This window comes from Carassius gibelio, chromosome B10 (assembly GCF_023724105.1).
Source record: "Carassius gibelio isolate Cgi1373 ecotype wild population from Czech Republic chromosome B10, carGib1.2-hapl.c, whole genome shotgun sequence".
Lineage (NCBI taxonomy): Eukaryota > Metazoa > Chordata > Actinopteri > Cypriniformes > Cyprinidae > Carassius > Carassius gibelio.
Window position 1 is genome coordinate 17,782,737 of NC_068405.1, and position 17,946 is coordinate 17,800,682.

Genomic DNA, 17,946 nt, shown 5'->3' on the forward strand with positions numbered 1-17,946 from the left:
GGCAGCGTGACTCATAAACACAGAAACAGTAGTCAGAATATCCAAATGCATAACACCAAGTCCAGTGGTGACTATCGGAAAGGAAGCTCTGAGGAACAGCCAATCAAGTCAGCTGAGAGAGACAGGAAGTGGCACACAGTCAAGCCCCATCAGTTCCACTCCAGTCTCGTTCCCGCTTTGGCTGAGCAGATGGATAAAATCCTACAGGCACAAATACAATGAACCAGTACATTAAACAAGTGCTCTCAACCTCAAAAAAAAAAAATACTCAAGGAGGGTGATAAACCAAATATAAAACCAACAATTCTGAGGTTTGTTTTTGCTTTTTACTCGTCTTTGCTTCCCTTGACTCAGCTCTACTAACCTGTCAGGAGGAGACGTATAGGCACTAATGCTAAAACCCCACCATGAACCTGAAGGCTACGCAGAGAGACAGATATCCCTGACCCGTCTCTCCCACACAAGCCTTTAGTAGGTCAGCCCCTCTTCAAGGATACCATGTAAAAACAAATCACCTCTGACAGAGTAGAGAGAAATGTGAACATTTCTTTTCTGAAAATGCAGGATGTTATCACTTTCAAACATATATCAAACAAACATATTCAAAAGCTAGACACGAATGAGGCAATAAAACTACACAGAAGGGCCATTATGAACATTATGGTACTATACAGACTACAATTCAAGTTTTGGGGTCAGTAAAATATTTTAATGTTTTTTTAAATAAATATGTTATGCTTACCTGACCTGTAATACAGTAAAAAAAAAAAAAATACTAGATTTTAAAATATCTATTTATTATTTAGCATTTTTTTCAAATGTAATTTATTACTGGGATGGTAAAGCTGAATCTTCAGCATCATTATTCCAGTCTTTAAGTGTCACATGATCCTTCAGAACTCATTCGAATTATGTTGTTTTGTGCTTAAACATTTATTATCAGTGTTGAAAACATAGTGCTTCTTAATATTTATATGCATACTGTGTCTATTTTTATCAGGATTTTCTGATGAATGTATAGTACGAAAGAACAGCATCAATTCAAAATCTAAATCTTGTATAAATGTCTTTACTTTTGATTAATGGAATGCATCCTTGTTAAATATAACTTGTTTATTTCTTTTTTATTTAAATCTAAATACCACCAAAATACCTTTCAAAATAACTTAGTGCAATAAACATAACATGCATATTTTAATATCACATTCACGGCTATCATACTTAAATAGCTGTTTAAGACATGTTGCAATTCCAGAATTCCAGCTTATGAAAATAACAGGCAAGTTTCGAATTTACACAAAATATTGAGAAAGAGCATGATTAAACATGACTGAAACTCTGAATAAGATCTGTTGCTCTAGGTAGACTAAACATGTGTGCAAACCTCCCACAGGAAAACTCTGTTGCTCAGCAGTTGCGTTTTCATAGTTCAAGAGACTTAATGAAGTTCTCAGTGTTTTCAATATCAAGTATACTTATTTAAGTATCAACCATATTTCAATGAGAAATAAAAACAAATCGAGACAACCGTAATGAGAACGGTTTGCTCTCATACTGAAATCTCTACAAAAACTTTTGAGGTCAGACGTTCATATCTTGCCCATCCCACAGATATCTTCTGAAAGTATAGCAGAGACACATGCAAGATTACTAGGATAAAAAAAATGTCATTATTTAATCTCACTGCAGCCTAGAAGAAACAATTGACATGTATAAAGAAATATGATTTTACTTTCCTACAAGCTGTGGAAACATTTCATCGGTCACGTATGAATATAGTGAACAGCTCGGGTCTACAAACCGGATATGTCGACCCCAGACCTCACTGGATTGTGCCTCCCAGCCCCCCGTGCCTCCATTACAGTGTCAACATCAAAGGCATTTTTCAGTGTGCTAGTCACACAATGCTCTCTCTCTCTCACACTACCTCTACATGCACAGAGATACACAACCACACACAAATACACTGTAACAAATTCAGTCCTTGGTAAATACCCTAACGTCGTGTTACGAATGGGACGTCTATAATTAACAGTGTAGGACGCCAGTCTGCCAGCGTGGGCGGCGTGCCAGTGGATCAGCCCTAATTACTGTATTCATTTTGTCAGGACCATTCAGTTCACAGCTCTCTCTGACCAGCCCTGGCAGCCAATGAAATCTCTGGACACTAACATCACAACGTCCAGAGGCCAACCAGCCGTCCCCTTTAAGGCAACATCAAAGCCAGTGAAGGAGCAAATATCAAAATGGCTGACACACACATACAACAATCAAAACAGAAAAAAAAAAAAAAAAACTTTCAAATGAAAGGACGCTTTTCTTCGACTGACTCAATGCTCTTTGTAGTGGCCTTTGACGCTGAGAATCAGCAGAGGAAACATCAGTGCACATGATCAAGATATAGTACAAAAACAGTATAAAAAAAAATAATAATAATTCTTAAGTCACCCGAAGAACAAAAAAATTAGCTCTTTCAATTTATGAGTTGAAATGAATTAATATTTTTCTAATACTTGCTACATAGTTGGATATATATATATAACAACATATTTTTTTATACAAGTATATATATATATATATATATATATATATATATATATATATACACACGTCAAAATCTCCTCGAAACATGTCGGCCAAGCAGATAAACATATAGGCCGATGCCAATATTTGACAAATGCCAAATATCGGCCGATACATTGGCCCTGGCGATATATCGGTTGACCACTACTGATTACACTCAAAAATGTATTATTAAAATTTTACAGCAGTCATATGAACTTTTTTTTTTTTTTATTCAACTTTCTTAAATTCAAATTACCATTCAGCATCCTGCATCAACTTGGATTCCAACTGGAATTTAAGAATCAATCTAATCTCAATTTAGTTCTAAATGGCAAACAAGACTGTTCATGATTTGATCACATCAAATTAAGCCAGTATGCAATCAAAATTTACTATATTTAATTTATTAATAAACATTTCTGATCTTAGGAACTATTCATCACTGAACAAAGTAAAAAAAAAAAGTCTTTCATCTTTCAGTGCAACTTTCCTTCTCATCTGAAGTTGCCAAACATTTTTCATTTTCAACCCCTATCCTCCAACCATTATACATTTTCGTTTATATGAATATTGTTAAACTTAAAAACCACCACATTACGGCTATAAAACAGCTTGCAAACCCTTCATGTTCACTTTAAAAGGTATACATAAAAAGCAGGTATATTAGCACTGTGTGGTTTATTCACCATCAAACGCTCAGTGTAAACTTTAAATGCGCTTATGGTGTTTGCATGTGGTGCAACACTTTCAGCAAAAATGCAAAAAATGTGATTTTTATCAATGGTGTCTAATGCATAAACTCAAAATATGTGAGCTAGAGGGGAGGGAATGCACATGACCTTATGAAAATATTTCCATCTTGCAGGCAGCTCTGAATATAATTACAGCGCCGACACACTGGTCTCTTTCAGTCTCCATCACATCCTATTTAAAACTCCATCTAAATGAGCATGCAAAAGCGAAACGAGAATAGCGCTAAATGTGGTGGTTGTTTGGGTTAAATATTTAAGCGTAAAAAAAAAAAAAGACAAAATGTGGCAAATTTAACGGCTGCTTAGGATTATTTATTTTACAGGTGTATGGCAAGGAAAACACAGACGTTACGTAATCGGTTGGAAAATAACGGTTCATCCCAAAAAATCCCTATCTGTCACATTGACATCACATAGAAGACAATAAACTTTTCAACCTGCATCCTGAGGCAACGCAAAACTATGAAGGCTATATAAATAACTAGTCAATAACAATTAAACAACAACAGTGCAACATTAGTGGACTGAAATGGAAGCGGATATGGAGAGACAGAGAAACAAAAACGGCAATTCATCAGTCTAAAAATATACAGATGAGTTCTGAAAACTTTAAAGGGACAGTTCATCCAAACATGAAAACGGTGTCATTATTTCCTCATGTCTTTCCAAACCTGTATGATTTCCTGTTCTCAGTGGAGTATAAAAGAAAAATTTTAAATAACATACTGGTCGCTCTTTTCTAGGGACTGGAAGCTTCAAGCTTTAAAAAGGACACAAGAGTATCACAAGAAAGTATCAAAATAAAAGAAAAAAGTCGGTTTCTCACATCAAGGTAGTAAATGGCCTCAAAAGATTTTCCAACTACATTTATTAAACTTATCATTCTGTAGCCTTAAAACCCCAGTGTTCATTTACTTATGTTACAAATATTGATTTTATGATATTCAGCAACAATATCCAAATTTTCAAAAAAAAAATTAATAAATAAAATTCATTATATTACATTGTATTATTAATATGTCACAAATGTCACATATCAATTCATCAACATTTGAATTGGAACATTTGAATTGAATAGTTTCAGACTATTTATGATACTTGAATTTTTGGGGGTAATTTTGAAGCATAATTGTACTCAAAAACTTCTTCTTTGTCAAGAAAGTTGAGGGTTTTTTTTAGCTAGTGGAACTTGATGCAAATTTGAGTAAATTAAGCACAAACATCCCAAATGAACAGAACTGCTGATACAACAGAGCCCACTGAGGTTAGGTGACGGCTTGCCCTGTGTCTGAAGGAATGGTACAGTAAGGTAGCCATGGCACATTAATTCCACATCCAGCAGCCCGGCCATTAAGGTAAATTTCCAGCTTCCCTCATCACAGATAGAATTTCCACCACTCTGACTGAGGCCCTTGATGTCTTGCACCTTGGGCACTGGGCAGAAAAGCACTCGGACTGACTTTTTTTTTTTTTTTCACAGGGTTCACAGAATCTCCGAACGCGTGGCCTCCCAGCCAAAACCCCCAGCACGATTAATTTAGTAACGGGTTATTAAGCTCAGACATAAATTGCAGCCCTGGACATTTTTAATGGAAAAGGGGGACTGATTTATTGAGGCTACGGAGACAAAACAGGTTTTTTATTTTCCATTTATTCATCGGCACTCTCTGGGAGTGGTAACTCGCGAGGAATTCACGAAACAAGAGGCAAGAAAGAAGGAGCGAGAGGGAGGAGGGCAGGAGGCGACAGCAACCGTGATCAAAGATACGGCTGGCCAGAGCGCCGCAGTGCCCTTGAGTTCTCCACACTACAGATGCGTTGGCAGAGACTTCTCAAAACCAAACACGGCGAGGAATTATACGGATTTGCCGTTTGGCGGATTGGAGGCACCTGTCTGAAATCTTCACAAAAGCACTCTTACGCTGATAAGGATATTATTAATCAAAGACTAAAAGAAAAGCCCAAGGTTATTTTGAACTCCAGATGTCTTCTGACAGCTGTCTGAAATCTCTTTCTCTTACTTCTTTACCTTGATTACTAAATCTTTAATTACTATTATCCATACTAACATTGACTTCAGCGCGATACTAAATCAAGACAAATAAACAGCAAATTACAAACAAATTACAGATAAACTGATAATTAATTTCAAAATTAATTTCCATTTATTTAATTAACATGTTAACACATTCAGTTATTTTTTAAGGAAAGAAAACAACATTGAAGTAGCATATGGAATGTATATGAGATTTGTATGAAACAATGTACTTTTATAGTTATTCATTTATATAATTTTATTTTATAGTTCAATTACATTATATATTGTTTTATTATTAGCATTGTTATTTAGTTAAATCCGTTGAAATTTATAAAATAAAATATATATTAATAATATGTAAATATATATAAATAACATTTAAAAAATATTTGTTAAAATGGCAAATCCATATTTCATTCTAAATTCTGCTCTTACCTGGATTTGATTTACAAATAAATTTCATAATGAAAGAGTCAAAATCAATAAACGCGTTAAAAATGTCATGCATCAATATGCGAACAAAAACTAATGCTCCATGGTATTAAAGATTTTGATCCTGTAAATACTATAGTATGAAAACAGAATCATGTCTGCACATTAAGAATAATCTTTCAGTTTCAAAACAGAACAGACATCTGATAAGCATCCTGATCAAATGGTCATGATGTTCTCCTACTGTCAGGACACGTTTGTTTCAGATCTCTATCAGATCAGAGACGGTTTTCAGTAAATAAAGATTCACTGATCCTTACTGTCTTGCTAACATGCATCGTCGGTTTCTCCCCTGGAAGATGACCTCACAGACAACCCTATGGTCTGGACACGACCGTCCGCTGCTATTCATGCACACCAAATATTCCCTAAATGGATAAACCATAATATCCTCTGGTTTCTCTGCTACTGACCTCTCTTACAAGGCCATGGCGAGCTTCAGACAAGTGCGAAATCAGAAAAATAATCTAACAGCGCGGCCATGCTCTAGAACTCAAGTGGAACAATCGTAATAAAAAGAATGCAACTCTACAGGGTGCACGTTTAAAATCCTGTAAGCAGTCAAAATGGAGGCAGAACGCAAGCAGGGGAAATTCACCTGATTTGAATTGCTAAAACATGGTGCTTCACAGGTACCCATGAGACCAGGATGTGTCGGTCCAGACATATGACAATTAGGTGCTCAAATTCTCCTTCGCTCCACTACCTTTGAGATTCCTATCATTTGGAAAATCGTCTCTCACTCCATTTCTCGCTTTTGCTCACCTCTGGAGTATTCTTCTTGAACTCGCGGCTTTGGTCGATGAGTTTTTTCCTGGACTGCTCGCTTTCATCCTGTCTGTTGGCCAGGGCTGTGGCTGTGGTATCCAGTTCTTTCTGTGGACAGATAAGGGAAACAATTCAGATGAGGTTCCAGAGTAAGAGATTTGGTAAATAAATGACATGACATCAATGAATCATTAAAAAAGTACCTAAATATCAACCTTGGATTGACAGAATTGGCAACTATTTTAGATTTTGGATCATCAGAACTGATTTGTCTTCCATGTGACCATCAGATTTTAAAGGAAAAAAGTCAAATGATAATTTTCCTATTATTTACTCGGGCCAACTTTGTTCCAACAACCACTGAAAGCAGGATCATGAAGGATCATGAAAAAGACCCAGTTTAAATCCAAATGGGACTGAATAAATCAAGCTGGATTCAAAATGTCAACTTAAGAACCAATTCATGAATGATTTATTCAGTTTTAATTGTGAATCAGAAATGAACCATTTCTTTAAATTATGAAGAACTGACAAGAACCAGTTGACTTGATTCAGTCCGAGTTGGATTCAAAATGTCAGCTTAAAAACAGATAGGTGAATGAATTGATCAGTTTGATCAATGAATTATGAATCAAAGCAACCAATTCACTGCAAAGAAGCGGTTGATTAAATGTACAATTTGAGTTAAACGTTTCAGTGAGTTGGATTCAAAATGTCACTTTAAGAATCGATTTGTGAATGAAAAGATCAGTTTGAATTGATTCACAATTCAAACTAAAAGTGTCATTAAATTGGTTTCAAAAGTCAGCCTAAGAACTGATTTGTGAGTGAACCATCTTAATTGTGAATCAAATCAACTAATTCACCTAAAAGAATGGTAAAAATGTTGAAGGATAAAATAATTCACATTTTGAGTAAACAATTCAGTGAGTCAACTTAAGAACTGATTAAAAAATTAATAATTCAGACCAAATTATGAACTTGGCAACTTTGTACGAAGAGGTTAGCAACAGCAGCTTTTTGTTGTCCATAAGCAGAGTCATTGACCACAGACCAATCGCGTTCGCTGAAAGCTGTAAAAATACAACAGAACCTTCACGCCAAACATCACATCTATTTTGCAGGAAACACGTGTTTTATAAGGTGTGATTGAGAATACTGCATGGTATGCACCTGCAGGCATACTGTGGCTATAAACCTCTTGCTCCGACTAGCCGATCGCATTCCCAGGAAAGTTGCGACAAACACACTGCGATTGGCCACCGCATCCATCAGTCAGCCACAGCGCACTGCAGTCCCACCCCCAGTGGGCCTCGTGAAAAGTCAGCAGTCTGCGGTCCCTGCCGTCCCACTCTTCTCCTCTCAACAGCAGGGAGCTGAGCTAAAGAATATCGTCTGACATCTGGGAGCCAGATGCTGGGAACAAATCAACTTAATTAGGCTGGAACTCTGTGCGCCAGACTCCCCAAACCTCCAACACAACAACTAGGGGGCTGAGTCACCACAGTCTCGCCCCAGTTTTACTCTCCTCTGTTATTATCACCTCCTCCTTCCACATAGGAAGACACATGGCTCCGCAAAACACTCCGACAGAGCGTCGTTTGGCTAGTCTGGCAAGGTAAAAGCACGAGGGCTGATCTCCAGAGACAAATCTGGTTTTAAAATACCATCCCTAGAGACGGGTGTGGATCATTGGTTTCTGGGTCAATGGGACATGTTTTAGATAAAAACGTCATGCTATGTAAGTGGGCTATGGTTCTGGTCTTCCTAAATGGCTTGTTATTAATACAAGCGGTGAGACCGTGACGGAAATAAACTGTGACATAATGCATTTACTCTAACAATGCACTGACATGACATGTACGCACTGTACGTGAGCTTTATTAAGGGTAGCCTATATACATTACCTCTACATAATCATGATATATACACATACTTTTCTAAAACCATAATGCAATTTTTAAGGTTGTGCAGCCAAAATTAAAGAAAATATGAATCATAATACAGGAATGGTTGCACTTTTAACTTAGGAAACCATATGTGAATTAATCATTTGAAACTGTGAAACAGATCAAAGTTTTCAAAGAAAAGAATCTGTTGATTCCATTCTAAATTTCAACTAAATGACTGAGGTGGATTCAAAACGTCAACTTTAGAACTGATTTGTGAATGCAAGCATGATATATATTCTTGTCTTACACTATAATGGGATTTTCTAGACTGTGCAGCCAGAATCTTCACCAAGTATGAATCATAATACAGCAAAGGCTGCACTTTCGTGGTTTAAGAAGGTACTTCATTGAAGTATCAACTTCATTTCAGATGTTTCTCCTAAAGGTCCTTGGGAATACTAATTTTATGAAATGCTACAATGTGATTTTTAAGGTTGAGCATCCACAATTGCAGTAAATATGAATCATAATATATAATAAAGTTTGTGCGGTCAAAGCTGAGGAAGGTACTTCAGTGAAGTACCAAGTCTCAGATGTTTTTCGGATTCCTTGTGGAAAATGTCTACGACAACTGTTGACACACAGAAACGGTATAAGGCTGTAAAATTAATGTGCATATAATAGAGCAGATCTTTTGAGCACAGTTTGAGACTCACTGAGTCTCCTAGGGTCTTTTCTTCTCAGAGACGTAATAAAAACTCTCCATTTAATCTTGCTGCTGTCAAAGAGAAAGGTTTGAGATATTAAAGAGCGTGATTTTTCTTTCCATTGGTATCAATAGTGTTAATGCCCCCTGGGGTATTCCATCCAGCCCCCCGGTGTAGTTCAAGGAAGCCCTGTAGCCCTCCAATGAGAGTCGTTTATATAAAGGACCAAATTGTTCTCCATAATAGCTTTATAATTTTCCTAATGGAAGAATTCTGCTGGCTCAGGCGGCGGTGCTTGTCTTAGTTAATTTGTTCGGTAGTAAACGCTGATGGAACAGATTACAGGGCTCCCCAGAGAGCCAGGCCCTGCCAGATACTATCAGCTGCATATGCAGCAGGGAAACGTCAGCGAGGCCTCTCTCTCTCTCTCTCCTTCTCGCTGCTGTTTTTTCTTCCCTCGTTCTCTCATAACCTATCTTTCTCACAGGCCATTACATTTCCTCTCTCTCTCTCTGTATAACTGCCAGTGTCGCTGTGCCACAGAGCACCTGAGCACTCAAGAGGGTCAACAGCTCAGAGGCAGTCAGGAACAGATAAAAACAAAGCAAGACTCTAACACAGGTGAGAGGGGACGGCAGACACACTTCTGCCATGGGAACTGTACTGTAATTAAATATGGCAGGTATAATTCTGAACAAATGGGTTTATCATTCTGTTAGCAGGAAAAGCTATTTAAATGGACTAAAATAAAAATTATAATAATAATTGAAAATCACATTCCTGGTCATATTTGCCATTATTTATCAGTGCATATTATTCTGTACTTAATAACAGTCAAACTATAATAACTTGCTAAGTCTCTGAATATTTTTTTTTAGTTTGGATGCCATCACAAAGACCTCTTTGGTTCCACTCTGGTCACTATTCTCGATTAAGTGCATTCCCAATAGAAAGAACAAGTCTGGACCTTTTTTTTCTCATTGTTTCTTAGTGTTGCAGGATATATGAAACTAAAATCAATAACGTGATATGGCTTAGATCAATAACGATTCTCAAATCATGCATGCTGGGATTTCATTAACCAAGTATAATCACTGCAGGTTCAGAGTGTAGCGCTGCACTGTTTATTTACCATTAACCAAGCCCCTCTAAGACGCTAAAACACTTTATCATGAGCTGCTTGAGTGTAAATAAACACAGTGCTGTGCTTCACTGCACCTGCAGTGCAAATAAATATCAAAATTTAAGTCTGATGGTTTAGCCTTTGAAAATTGAGAAATTAGGATGGAATTGTTAACAATGTTATTTTACAGATGCGCTACTTTTTAAAAATTAAATATTCTATTTTTATTATACACTACAATTGTAATACCACAAACAGTTCTTATTTAAATATTTGTATTAAATTAAATTGAATACAAATACAATTTTATTAAAAAAGGTGACCTGATTTCTGAAGGGTATGACTTTATACTTAAGTGAAAAAACAATAAAGGAAAGTGCGTGTATGCGTTTTGAAAGGTACCAACGGCTGCCATTTGCACAGATAGAGCTAATCTATTTATATGCCGGCATAGTCGTTAAGCCCTTATCAAAGTCTTTGGAAATGCTGTAACCATTTATAAAAAACCTGCTTTGTGTGAGCAACTAATCTCAACGCTGACCCACCGCTTTGAGCTCTGACTTGGTGTACGCTGTAGTCGGGTCTGTTAAACACCTATGCCAAAGATTTGGCAGCAGAAGTGTGAACTTAACCTTGTCATGTCCCGAAAAGAGATCCCTCGACATTGTGTTCAAGTTTGCGAACTCTCAATTCTGAATAATGCATTTGACCCCTTAACTGATGCTTTGGAGTTAGCCATCAGTGCCACTGATGTGTGACTTTACCCACAAAGCGAAGAAGGATGTTTACATTGTTTTCACATAAATGGGTCAATGTGCCCTCACACCTGAAGTGTCCGTCCTGTGAGCAACAATTTAATTGCTAATAAACGAGAACCAAAAAACAGCGAGCATAGGGAAACTTGACCCTATGAAATAAACAATAAACTTTTGTTAAAGTAACATTCAACAAATAATATCTATGTAAAATATACAATCTTTATCCTCCAAGAAAACGAATGAAAATATCAAGGACTCAACCTGTACTACAGATTTTCATCCAATCAAAAGCTCCAGAATGAAATGTCCCTCCCCCTCAAACCACCTGCAACTGACTAGCCAAGTGACAACATATGGCTCATAGCTGCGATGTATCTGAATTCTATTGGATATTTCAAACAAAATATGGTACACCCCACCCAAACCTACTGTTTCAACAGGAAACAAAAAAAAAAAACCATTCTCACTACACAAGAGTTTAATTTTAGTAGAGCAGCTAAGCTAAGCTAATTAAAAGTGTCAAAACTACTAACTTTAAAGTCTTAGAAGTGCAAAAGTTTTTATTCACACACCTGCCATGATTCACTCAAATAAACAATTCAAATCATCAAAACAATGGTTCAGTGATTCATATTAAAAGGAGTCAAATCATTACTCTGACAAAGAAAAAAACATGTGGCAAAATGTTTTTGTTAAATATCTCTGCAGAAAAGATGCATGAAATATAAAGCTGAATATTATGCAAACTTAACCTAGATTTTTAGAAATAATAGTATTAAAAAAAGAAAAATGCTAAGAAATGTGGTGTTACAACTTTTGAGCAGACAGAATTAGAAAACATAACTGCCTCAGCATTTACCTTTATGATATATAACTGCATTTAGCCTACAAAATGCTTGCAGATTTTTATGAAAAAACAAATAAAGTTGATTTAACTGTTCTGATACAATTCGCACCCTGGATAAACAAACATTTTTAACAAACCACAAGCATTACGACACAGTCTGATCTGTTCAGTTCCTTCCTTGTTCTGCGTCTTGAATTACAAACACTGTCTGAAAAAGTTCAACAATGACATAATCGCACTACACGAACAATGCATCTGTGTCAGTAGTCTATGATACACTAAATCTTCCTGTCTCCTTTAGCTTAGATGGCTTAATTGCAAATCAAGGATTTAGCGTGCCATCAAGATCCACTGTCACACAGCAACAATCAGACAAAGGCACGCAAGTAATATCGTTGCGGGAGGTTGCGATAGTGCAGAAACTTCACACTGTGGCATGCAGTACCCAATCAAGACCACCGCGTTCACAGAGCTGTATAATGTGAGAGCCCACTGTTGCAACCCCTGGGAACACGCGCAAGGGAACGAATAACGTGCTCGCATACGCACAATCTGTGAATAACAAGGGACCGTGGGGTTGAGTCTCATTAGATATGGACAAACTACAGACCAGACTTCATTTCCATCCAATTAAGAGACACTCAAAGCTTTATGGGGGCTTGCTGATTATGATGCAGTACATTTGGGTCTTCTCAGTGCAACAATGTCCCAGTTGTTGACAGAAGAACACTCCCTTTCATACCAGCTGGGGAGGGCAGGAGTTTTTTGAGGCGGTTTAACAGACTGTACACGCATTACTAATTCCAACTTGTTTTGTAGGCTGGACATCAGGAGCGAGCAACTGCTTAAAAATGCTTCCTACACAACCCGATTCTCACTGACAATATTCGTCAGGCCTGATTCGTGTCAACATTCGAGCGATCATGCACTTGTCAACATGGGAACATCTCTACATGTTTAAATGGGTCATATGATGCGTTTTCCTTTCTCTTTGGAGTGTTACAACCTGTTTGTAAATAGATAAGATCTGTAAAGTAAAATCTTTTATAAAAGAGAAATCTTTTATAAAAGTTTAAACTCGACCACACCCTCCTAAAACACCTCGTTTAAACACGCCCCCACGTGTCTACATTACTGTGTGGGAATATTTGCATAACACCGCCCAAATGTTCTTGCAAAGAAAGAAAGCGTAACTTCGATTATCGCTCTAGTATTATTTTGCCGCTGTCACCGCCTCCATGTTTTGGAGATGCTGTGTTTCGTTGTGAAAGCGAAACTACTTTGTTTGGATTTCCAAAAGAGGACACAACTAGAAATCAGTGGTTAAAATGCATTTACAACACTGTTCCAGAACAGTTCAACCCAGTCTGTGTGTGTGCAACGCATATTACGGAGGACTGTTTCCTGAAGGGTAAGTGGCGTAACATTTCCGTCTCACGCTTGAGGCATTCGGCCAATCACAACACACTGGATAGCTGGCCAATCAGAGCACACCTTGCTTTTCAGAATGATGAGCTTTGTAAAAATCAACGTGTTTCATGGAGAAGAAATAATAATGTACGGTACGTGGAAAATAATGTTTTTTGAACATTAAAGCACATAAAGATATATCACAAAATAATGTTATTTTTTAGCAATGTCATATGACCCCTTTAAACTGAAACTGTTTGAAGACTTCAGTCACACAACTGGGATTACGACTTCCACACTATATTCTCATTAGGATAGTATCTTTTTAAGAAACTCTGTTCTCACAGATCAGCATCATCTCATGTCAGAGCGGACCGGTCTGTCCACAGGGCTGGCGATATCAGCCGCTCCTACGGCTGTAATGAATCCAAGACCGGTTCACCATCTCACACGCCATGTTTGCTATCAACAGAGCTCTCAAGGGCTTACAGCGCAGTTCATTAAAGCTGAGGAACAAGAAAAAGCCCAGAGCTTATTCTCTATTTCTTTCTCCTCTCATTTCTTTCATTCGTTCTTTCTTTAAACCACCATCATTCCGCCTTTGATTTATTATGCAACAAGATCAGCAATTTACTTCAGAGGCTTTCATTCAGCACTGGAAGAATCGCGATATGAGGAGGTCTGAGAGCGTAAGTTGGTACTGCTTGTCACAGTCGCACAGTACGCACTTTTAAAACGAAAATCATTGATTTTTTATCGAGATAAGAGCAGCATGCCTTTACCTCAGAAACTTTTAGGCTTCCCCGAGCCAATAAATACAGCTCTGCCTCCTCCACCACTGATAACAGCATTCCTCAAATACTGTATGGGTTTTAGAGAAACTAATTAAAGCAATTATATCTCCAGTTGGGAGTGGAGGCAACGTCTGGGGATTGGATCTCTGGTCGGGAGGGATGTGAACTGTTTCTCAAACAGTTTGACCGGCCCAAGAATGGATGGCAAAATATGTGTAGAGATCCTCTTGTTTTTTTGGATTGTAGCTGCATTAATGTGACAGCCTTGAGTCAAGAAAAAACAATTACTGGCTCCACAAAAGTACACGACTCAGTATTGCATGATATGGCTATGCAACTATTAAGTATTTTCCTTTTGCTTATTTAAAATTACACACACACACAGCATACATAACTAATCAATTATCATTACTGACAGAGAAAAGCAAAGAATATATAAATTTTACATTGGAACTTTAATTAGCATGTTGTGCTATATCAAAAATGTAGTTCTTTGAATAATAATAAGTGTCTAAAAGTTAACCAGAGCTAACTACTGATGGCTTATTTGCAGTGTGTGACAGGGAAAGGTCTCTGGGAAAAGTTTCAGCTTGATAAAATTCCACAGAATATTAAATGATGCACAGCAAGCAAAGCACCATGCAACATATCTGCCCTTGTAGAACATTTTTGTTGATTAGAATATAAGTGAATTGTGTGCAATCACAAAAATTCTAAAATTATATCTGGCCCATTGGAGAAACCTAAGAGAAACAGACTGTGCCACAGGAATGGAACATACCTTCTTATGGCCACCTACTTCAGTCCTGGGTGGAAATGGTCATATATGGTGGAGCCCTAGTCTCATGTTCACTGCTTAAAATAAAGAAGTATATGGAATGTATATTGACTACCTTTGGTGCATGAGAGGTAAAGACTGGACTCTGGAGTTACTCTGCAGACTGGCTTAACTATTTCTTTGAGAATACTGGCATTTTTCCAGTCATATTTCCTTAACAGAAAAATTCATTTCTTAGTTTTTATATATATATATACACAGTACAGTACAGTATATGTACAGAGAGAGAGAGAAAGAGAGAGATGAAATATAATTATTCTGAGTGTTTGAGTTTTATTAAAATTTGCCACAGGTCGTTCATAGTAGCACACATTTAGTTTATGATAACCACAGTTAAAACCACACATGTAGCACCTCAATATCATGGTAAAATGTATATTAGTTTCTAAGTATTTCTATGAAAAACATTAGTCTAAAGACATTTAGTGAAAATGCACAAATGCTATAGATAAATTTTTTTTTTTTATGATATGAATATCCCACATTTCTGCCACAATACCATGATGCAGTTAGTGTTACTACAATAAAACACTTTCACTATTCAGTGGAAGTGAACAAATGGCGCAATTCAAATGAGTAGCACTTTTTCGTTCCACTTCTGAGGCATTAACATTACACTTGAACATACCAGTAGACATGATTAACTGGTAGAAATGTGTAAATTAATAAAGATTTTGGACTATCGTCTGATTTGTCTCTACTGTGGACACACACTCACATGTTGCTGCTGTGCACTACGTGGTAGCAAAAACATATTGAAAGTACACTGGAAACATTATATTGGATTCGGGCAGCTCTTAAAGTGACAGCAGTATTTCATGTTAAACAACAAAAGAGAAAAAATCTTTTCGCTACATTTGACTTAATCATCTTGTAACTTTAATAAGAAGAAATATATATTTATTTTACACAGTGAAGAAAATAGTGTTTTTATACATTTGATAACTTTATACAATGTAACTATAGCATTTCTTATTTGTTCTACTGTAGTTTTTTGTACTATTGCTTGTGATTAGTTTCTTATTCTTTTTTTAATCGCTGACTGTTTACTTGTCTTCAGTGAGTGTGAAGTTTTTTTAGGCTAGTATTATTTTTTTGTAATATTGACAACAAGAATTATGACATTTCTATGGTATCAAAAATGTTGATAGCTCACAGACTTCGTTTAAAGAACAAATAACTATATTGTGATATATATCGTTATTGTGAAATACAATTATTTATACTGTGATATACGACTTCGGTCATATCACCCAACCCTATAATATAATATAGTTTATTACCCTTCTTAGTGTTTTATCGAAGAAAATCATATAGCGATAATTATTGTTATAATTTTATCGCCCAGCCCTAGAAGGTAAATTCAGTTTATGTGTAACACTGTTTGTCGTAGATTACACTCAATTCAGTTCTATTCTAATCAATAAAAATATTCTACACCCTCACCATAAACACACATGGCTTGTTCCGAGCAAGCGAGGTTTGCAAAACGAGTACAAGTGCTGCATTATTTTTCAAGAAATTCATGACAGAGTCTGGCATCTAACTACCACAAACTCTTCTGCATATTTGCATTTTAATACAAGGTTTGTTTATCCTGGAATCTCTGCTGTAAACTGAATTAATTAGATGTTCAGAATCATAACTGGAAATTAGCATAACGGGGCAGAGAGAAGAAAGAAGGGGGTGTTTGTTCTTCACAAGACAACAAGCGGTTAATTGTTGAGGGCTGGGGGTGTAGACGGTGACCTGAACTAGATATTACAGTGTAGTCCGACTGATTCAGAGAAGCCAAACTGCATTGTTCTGATTCGTTGTTCTCATTCACTTGTATACACAATAAGAACGTGTGTCTGCAAGAAGATGACATGACAACTCCATTATAATCTAAGCTGTCTATACTGCATTTGTTAGGGAAACTGTCTACACTGCAAGCATGTGACTCAGAATCAACGACACAGTCTACATTGTAAAGGCACAACTTTGAATTAAAGATAATGTCTACACTGCAATAATTTGTCTTTGAATCAACTAAATGCAGGGCCCTATTAAATATGTTTACAAATCAGTTTTTTTTTCCTATTTACATTTATCAGGATTCCAATTTTTGTTTTTTTGTTTTTTAAATATAATATACATTTATAATAACATTTCAGTTATCAAAAAGTATGTATAATTAATTTAAATCACAACACTTTTACAACAATTTATGAAAAAATAATTATTTAGGGTCCTGTGATTTTTTTCCCCCTGGTAATCAAAAAGCAATAATAAAACAATAATTTAATTTATAAACAGGTGAAATTAAATGCTCAACAACCTCTGCACAACACAGGTTTACTGCGGAAGAAAATGTATTATTTCTTAAAAAGGATTATTATACTATTCATTATGTACATTATTACTTATACAAATACTTCAAATAAAACAGTAAAATCAGATGCTCATTAGAGACTCTCAAAAGTAGCTGGAGTGAGATAGCAGAGGCTAGAAAACACAATGAGCATCATATTCAAAAACACTGCACTAGTCTATATCGCGCTTTAAGTTTTCTGACCTACTTTTAATTTATTCCACCAAAATTTGACAAATTCCGTGATATTTATTGTGATAAAGCAAATTCTATTTTAATGACTGGATTCTGCAATTTTTTCCCATGTTTTTCAAATCACTGAAACCATAGGGCTCTATAAACTCTCTACAATGCACGCGTGTACAACTGCACAAAGAACAAGTGCCTAAATTAATAAAAAACTATCTACACTGCAAGTGTGCAAGTACAAATAAACAAAGATGTACTGCAACTCCACAATTTAGAATCTACACTACACTGTCTACACTGCAAGTGCATGACTTTAAATGAGTCAAATTAAGCTGTTTACACTTCAATGTGCAACTTTGAATCCACAAAGCTATTTACAGTGCAAGTGAGTAAATCTAAACCAAAAAAACAACAACCAAT

At 36.4% G+C, this 17,946-nt stretch overlaps 1 protein-coding gene across 10 annotated transcripts in view; it reads right to left on the reverse strand.

The window, feature by feature from the left end:
- The window catches only part of cux1a (cut-like homeobox 1a), a 118,401-nt gene that overhangs the window by 80,340 nt on the left and 20,115 nt on the right, over positions 1-17,946 (reverse strand). For 4 of the 10 annotated variants that reach the window (XM_052567403.1, XM_052567399.1, XM_052567400.1 and 1 more), the window contains exon 2: positions 6,613-6,723. In XM_052567403.1, coding sequence (XP_052423363.1) covers positions 6,613-6,723 — 111 coding nt within the window. Of the gene's footprint in view, positions 1-6,612; positions 6,724-7,788; positions 9,160-17,946 lie in introns of those variants that run through there. The other 6 variants (XM_052567402.1, XM_052567395.1, XM_052567394.1 and 3 more) reach the window with 6 other exon arrangements.